Source organism: Asparagus officinalis, chromosome 1, assembly GCF_001876935.1.
Source record: "Asparagus officinalis chromosome 1, Aspof.V1, whole genome shotgun sequence".
In the NCBI taxonomy this organism is placed as follows: domain Eukaryota; kingdom Viridiplantae; phylum Streptophyta; class Magnoliopsida; order Asparagales; family Asparagaceae; genus Asparagus; species Asparagus officinalis.
The window spans coordinates 118,622,377-118,629,665 of record NC_033794.1 but is presented as its reverse complement, the minus strand read 5'-3'; the positions used below and the strand labels follow the sequence as shown (position 1 = coordinate 118,629,665).

The window sequence follows — 7,289 nt, the reverse complement described above, 5'->3', positions numbered from 1 at the left end:
GGTCATCATCTGTACCCCCTTCATTTTTACTTAGATACACTAAACCCTTTTACATCAAAAGAAGTCACAGAATGAGATGCTAAATTCCAATTCTTGCACAGGTTTGGGTTGAGAAATCTTACTGAGAAAATTTAAGAGTTGCCCAAAGAAAAAGATTTATAATCTTATGAAAACAATAGAAATATACACAAACAAAAGGAAACTTTTAGCCTGAATCAAACTCATCCTTGCATAAATGGAACAAGAAAAGAGGAGTAACAAGATGTGCACAAGTAACCATCCCGTAAGGATTGTATGAAGAGTCTAGCCACTCTAGGATAAACGAGTTTAATCTTCAAAGCTTCAGATGATAGATAAAGATATTAAATTAAAGAAATATGGATAGAAGTGAGGAAGTATATGACATCCTTATCACTAATAAGGTAATTACTCCTAAACCAGGATGTGAATGATCCCAAGAAAATAAAGCAGAAAATAATGAATCAGAGAGAAAAAATTGTTGCAACATGGGATGACCCAACAGTAGAGATTCTTAGAACATTAAACTGTCAATCATCCAATATCAAGGAAAACTCCGATGTCCTTATTACGATGAGTAAAACAATTCTCCGGAACACAAACTATGGAAAGAAGAGTTGCAGATGGGGGGAAAATTGTGAAGAGGTCATGTTGATATATATATATACTGTCAAAGCTGCTTTATACATAATAAGAAAAAATAAGATCAGAAAAATTGAAAAAAAAAAAGAAAAGCAGCATTTTTCATTATAAAGCTTAAAAAGATGAGAATCTTTAGAGTGATTATATATTAACCATCAAAGCTACTTAGTGGTTGCTAACCCACTGCATTAAAACAGAATGTCAATCTAAGGCAAACAAATAGTAAATAGCCTTTAACTTTGTCGGGGCAAACCTTGCCGTACAGTCTACAATTTTCCATGTAAAGACATGGATGTTGTTTCAAGGAAACACACTTACAATTTACAAATCAGACAGAGCCCCTAATTACCAACTCTAGATTATCAACATAGTCCAATGTAATTCATCAATGTGACCTGCAAGAACAAGAATAAACAATGTGCTATGAAGATGAAGAAGACTAAATTAGCAAGGTAAAACACAAAAAAGCCTAAGAAGAAAATGCATTTGGCAACATAATAACATTTAATGAAAATAACATCTAATGACCATCATCTACAATATTCCCAGATGTTTAGTTGGAACAAACATAACAAATTCACCAAAGAGAAGTACGTTTTGTGGAAGTAAAGCATTTACCTACTGAGGTCCTGGAGATAGCTCTTTCCCAGTGATAGCCACTGTACATATATCACTATCCATGTCACCAGCCCCACAAATGTTCACATCTGATCATAGTTCAAAAGCTTGAGAAATTTTAACTAAATTTGAAATCACAATATAATAAAACAAAATAAGTGGCAAATACAGCCAAGAGCTCAGAACATAATTCATACCTGCAACTTCATCTCTTAGCCAACCTTGAGCACATAAAAGACCTTGTACAGTCATTGCATCCATGGAACTAAGATATTGATTGAGTGATCTACCTTCAACATTTAATTGAGCAGATATTGGAATGGCCAATATATCGCGGGCCACTAGAGAAAGAATAGGATATTTAGCTTCATTGAACTTCCACCAAGCTAAAACATTAAAACTGTCACTGAGGCCTTCTTTTGAGGGATGAACTGGTTCCTCTAAGTACATGTCCAAATCTGATTTTATTGAATGGCTTGACGAGGTCTGTTGAAGATACTGATCAAGTCCCCTTTGTGTATCAGACAGCGTGATACGAGAAGAGGTTTTGAAGCTAGAAATACTAAAACCTGCTGCATTTGTGCGGTCACTACTGCCCTCGTCATAGCATAGAAGGTTCTGATTATTCGAAGTGTAAGCAGAACGAACTAGATATTCATTGTACAGACTTGTCAAATTCTTACGGATGTTCTCAATTTTAGTCTTGGCTTCGTATTCACCATCGTAAATTAGCTTGAAGAAGTACTCTATGGACTTCATTTTGTATCTAGGATCTAAAATCGAAGCAATTGCCATTACCTTTCCAGTAACATCCCAATACTGCTCAAACTTGTCAAGCATTTCTGAAGCCATTGTTGCAACAACTGAAAGTGGGTTAACTGACCAGTCTTTCAATAATAAGCGTATACCACATGCATCATTGAAGAAGAGATTTGCAGTGGGGACTCTGGATCCAGAAAATTTTTCAATAGCACTATAGAACACATCCATGCACTCACAAACAGCTTTAACATCATCCATATCCTTAGATGAAAGCAAGTCCGCAAACTCTTTGTCACTCTCTGCCAAGCGCTCAAAAGCATACTCAAACCCACATGCTGTTGCAAGCATTGAGTATGTTGAACTCCAATTACCCTTAACATCAAGAATTAGAGGTTTCTGTGGGGCTTGAACTAACCTTGCTAACTTCTGAAATCTTCTTATACTTTCTTGAGAGGATTTCACATGTTTGATGGCATCTCTAACTCTATCAACGACCTCACATACTACCTCCAGACCATCTTGGACAACAAGATTTAATACATGTGCATAACCATGGACATGAAATAAATCACCATTTAAAAGCAGGGATGCCTTTGGGCGGAGAAATTTAAGCATTTCTCCAGTCACCTCTTCAGTATGGTTACAGCTGTCCAGGATCATGGTGGCTACCTTCTTGGTCAGTTTCCACTCATACAATTTCTCTATAATGGCTTTACTAATTTCTTCTCCTGTGGACGGAGCGTCAAAATGCAAGAAGTTTATAGTCTTCTTCTGAAGCTTCCAGTCATTATCAACGTAATGGCAAGTCAAGCATAAGTATTCCTCCTCCTCACTGACACCAGATCTCCAAGTATCTGCTGTGAGACTAACTCGACATGGGAGCTTGTCAAGAACTTCATATAAGTTAAGCCTCAAATTATCATAAATCTTCATGCAATCATCCTTGATAGTCTCATGAGAAAGCAAGTTGAATTGAGGTTGAAGATTCCTTACAAAGGTTCTAAACCCAGCATGATGAACAATTGAAAGAGGGTATTCATGCAAAATAATCATCCGAGCAAGGTCCTGTCGACTTAGGTCTTGATCAAAATGGGAGCCCTCAAGTTCTGCAGCTCCATCTTTCTGGGCCCCATAAGCAATCTGTACTGGTCGGCGTATAACAAGTTTTCTCCTTTTCCGGCGATCTGGTCGTCGGACATTGGTAGTAGTACAGATTGCTAGGTGGTTCTTGAGATGCGTTGTGCCGCTTCTACTGCTTGCTGTCAATTGTCGCTTGCAGTGATTACAGGTAGCTACCATAGCACCATCTTCCCTTTTTTCTTTAGTGAAGTCATTCCAAACTGCTGACCTCAATTTTCTGGCTCTAGGATTAGGAGCAGCAATAGCTATCCCAACGCCGTTGTTTCCATCCATTTCTGAGGAATCGTGCATGCTTGAAGAAGAAACCACAAAAATTAGATCTTCTGAGGAAACGAATTTAAGCTCGCTACAGAAAATGCATAAAGGTAATGCCCAGTAACTCGCAGTTTAGATCAGGACGCAAGACGCTATAAAATTCACGCACTGCAACTATATACTACAAGGTTACTTCCGACAAAATGGGTTTGCTAGGAAGTTCAATTCAGTACTCGGAAAGCTCCCTATGAATCAGATCATGAAATTTATACCCGTAAATCAGCTGGATATTGACCTAGGAAAGTATGGACATGACACGGACTTGTCATTGCACCTATTAGCCAGTTAAACAGTAGAAAACTAAACCTTATTAGTTAGGTAGTTTGAGCTCATGTAACAAGAAAGACGCTATGATTTTTGTGAAAACAAATGTTTAGCCTTTACACAAAACTTATACTAAATCATGAAGTGCATGATGCTAGGACACACTAACTGCTAACTTTTAGGGCGAGTTCTTCTAGGTCCCTTATAAATGGCATCAAAGTCAACTCCACCTCCCCATTTGCAAGCGAGCGGCATGGATGGTGACAGACATTGGGACTAGCCTAGTACAAAGCCAAATGGATTATGATGGTATTGTAATGTCTGACCAGGACTAGACTAGTGTGAAGCCAGCCCGCATGGGAGGGGGACTGCTGAAACATAGCAGTATGCTGGGGTCCACTTAATCCAACATTGACTAAATGGGGGAGTCAAATGTGAGCTAGGTTACTTGGACATGGCGTTTTGGGTGCCGTGTCCATATCCGACATGTGTCGGACACGGATTCTCCACAGATATGTCATGGACATGTGTTGTTCCAAGCAAAACCCGATTTCCCTATTACTAGTTTATTTAGTAATACTGAGCTCAAAACCAATCGGTTTTTTAACTCGAAAACTGAAACTCGTTACTTAAATATTGAAAAAATATCCATCATATTATCCCATATGATCAAAACTAAACTTTTGTTGAAAACCTTATTCTTAGTTTGATTTAACTTGATTCTTAATTGCTATAGAAACAAAAACATACGAATGTTATAGATATTTTAACTCAATATTTTATGCAATGTGTGTGTATAGCCGTGTCCCCATATCCTATTTTTACAAAAATTTCCATGTCCCGTGTCCGTATAAACATCTACGTCCGCGCCCATATTTGTGCTACCTAGATTGTGAGTTTATAAAGGATTTGGGATCCCTCTACCTACAACCTAGCTTTTAGGGCCCCTAACAACCAGCTTTTAGGGGTGAGTTCTCCTAGGTCTCTATCGCTTAGCAAGTAGAAAAGCCAGGTAGCACAGACAAGAGTGCAGACACAGACACGGACACGAGACATGGCAAATTTTATAATGTAGGATATGGGGACATGGGGGGTGTATAAAATTTTACATTAGATCAAATATTGATTGAAAATACATATAACATTTGTGTTTCTCTCTATAATAATTAAGAATCAATTTAAAATAAAACCAAGAATAAGGTTTAACAACAAAATTTTAGTTTTTATCGCATGGGATAATAAATTGGTATTTTTTAAATATTTAAGTAATGGGTGTCAGTTTTCGGATTCGAAAAACCAATTGGTTTTGAATCTGACATTACCAAAGAAACTAGTTTTGGGTATAAGTAATGGGGAAATTGTATTTTGCTTTGAACCACACATGTCTTTTTTGTGCACGCGGAGAATCCGTGCCCGACACATGTTGGACACAGACACGGCACCCAAAACACTATGTCCAAGTAACCCAGTAGAAAAGTATAACTTAAGAGTTATTCTGTTTAAACTCATACAATCAAGAAAGAATCCAATATTCTTTGACTAACAATTCAGATTTTTCAATAGAAAAAATAATACTGAATCGTGAAAATGCATGACGCTAGCCGATGGCAACTGTAAATTCAGTATTTCCAAGAAGAAATCGATAGACATCAATTTTGAATCAGTCCACACAAAAGTGAGCACATGTATAAAGAATCAGACCTTCACAAAACCAAAAATTTACAGTGACAACATAATCTTAATGAAATAAACAACATAAATTACTTTACATTAACAATACCAGTCAATAGACAATTATCAACTATTGTCAAGTTAATATAACTTTTTTAACTGTCAAATTTATTATCTTTTCAACTAGCCAAATGTCAAAATAGTAACTACTTTCAGCCAAAATTATAGCATTGTGGTATTTATTTTTTTAAATATGAGCAAACTGTAGTTAAATTAAGTAAGAGGCAATTACACAAAAACTCTGCACTAGTTTCTTGCACGTAGCAAGAATGAATATTTATTTAAAAACAAAAAAAGAAAATTTCAAACAATTACAGTACAAGGACAAGCACAGATCAAATATTATTTAGATACAAAAATTGCATGAAATTAACAGCTAGCAAGTGCAAATTTAATACAAGAATTATAGAAAGGACAAGAAACTAGCGTGATGTCCAAAATTAGGTAACTTTAGGTAGAATTGCAGTATTATGATTTATTTTTTTAAACATGATCTAGCAAACTGTAGTCAAATTAAGAAGAGGCAGTTATGCAAAATTGGAAGATAACTTCACAAAAGAGAGCTTACAGTAAAAGGGTAATTAACAGATCATCTACCAGTAGACTTCAGTCCAGCATACAGTAAAGTTTACAATTTTAAGCAGAAATTACTAGCAAAACTGAATTTTTATAAAAATTAGACAAATATTTAGAAATTATAAATTAAGGACCAAGAATTACTTTAAATCAATCTTTTAACTTCTAAGTACCCAATTGTCAAAAAAGAGTAACTAATTTCAGGTTAAGTTAAACTATTCTAATGTTTTTTTTAATATGATCAAGCCAACTGTAGTTAAATTAAGCAAGTGCCGCTAATAACATTTAGAAACTCAAATTGCAAACTTAAAAAATTACAGTACAAAGACAAGAACCGATCCACTAACTGCAGAATTCAGTGCTGTATGCAACAAATTCAGCAATTTCTAGCAGATCAATTCACAATTCTAAACAACAAGTGAAATTTTCAAAATTAGAGAGAAATAATTAGAAAATTACAAAGTAAGGGCCCTTTCTTCTTTCAGAGCATCCCGCTGCGGTTATCCTCGTCGGGCCCGGCGGCCGGAATCGGGTTATCGGATCCGGATCCGAAAGAGATCCGCTACGGTGTCGGATCTGGAGGCTGCCGGTGACGGGAATTCAGCAATTTCTAGCAGATCAATTCACAATTCTAAACAACAAGTGAAATTTTCAAAATTAGAGAGAAATAATTAGAAAATTACAAAGTAAGGGCCCTTTCTTCTTTCAGAGCATCCCGCTGCGGTTATCCTCGTCGGGCCCGGCGGCCGGAATCGGGTTATCGGATCCGGATCCGAAAGAGATCCGCTACGGTGTCGGATCTGGAGGCTGCCGGTGACGGGTTTTGGGGTTTCGGATTCTTTTATCTTATTCTTTTTAAGATCTACAACGCTTCGGTTTTTAGGTGGGGATTGGGTGCGGTAGGAGAGGGTGTTAACGGGTCGGATCAGGATCTGTTAAAATCCGATAACGGTGATTGGATCATGGGATGTGTTTACTATTCGGATCTGACGTTGGATTTCAAATGGATTTGTTTTAATGGGGTCGCATCTGATACCGGATTTCTAATGGATTTGTTTTAATTGCATATAAGCCCGCTTACGTATATTCTTTAATTGCCAAAGCGGACAAATCTTCAAAACCGACCCATTTGTGAACTTAATCCTAAAAACCTATCTCATTCAAACAAAATTGTAAAAACCGAGCTGGTTTCAGCCTCAGCGCTGAAATCAGGTCGGTTTTTG

At 36.9% G+C, this 7,289-nt stretch overlaps 1 protein-coding gene across 2 annotated transcripts; it reads right to left on the bottom strand.

Annotated features, from left to right (window-relative positions):
• On the bottom strand, positions 781-6,937 carry LOC109829175 (zinc finger BED domain-containing protein RICESLEEPER 1-like). 2 transcript variants are annotated; one of them, XM_020396318.1, is made up of 4 exons: positions 6,750-6,937; positions 1,476-3,472; positions 1,279-1,367; positions 781-1,055 (listed from the first exon to the last, which is right to left on the bottom strand). In XM_020396318.1, the coding sequence occupies exons 2-3, from the start codon at positions 3,469-3,471 to the stop codon at positions 1,279-1,281; spliced, it is 2,085 nt and encodes a 694-aa protein (XP_020251907.1). In that variant the 5' UTR covers position 3,472; positions 6,750-6,937; the 3' UTR covers positions 781-1,055. The 2 variants fall into 2 exon arrangements, with proteins under 2 accessions (XP_020251907.1, XP_020251906.1); XM_020396317.1 differs by lacking the exon at positions 6,750-6,937 and adding an exon at positions 6,526-6,648.

Bases quoted from the DNA above. Each gene is read 5' to 3' on its own strand.
- LOC109829175 (XM_020396318.1), bottom strand. From the start codon at position 3,471: ATGCACGATTCCTCAGAAATGGATGGAAACAACGGCGTTGGGATAGCT. The intron at 1,368-1,475 runs GTATGAATTATG...AACTATGATCAG, and splicing joins GCTAAGAGATGAAGTTGCAG to ATGTGAACATTTGTGGGGCT.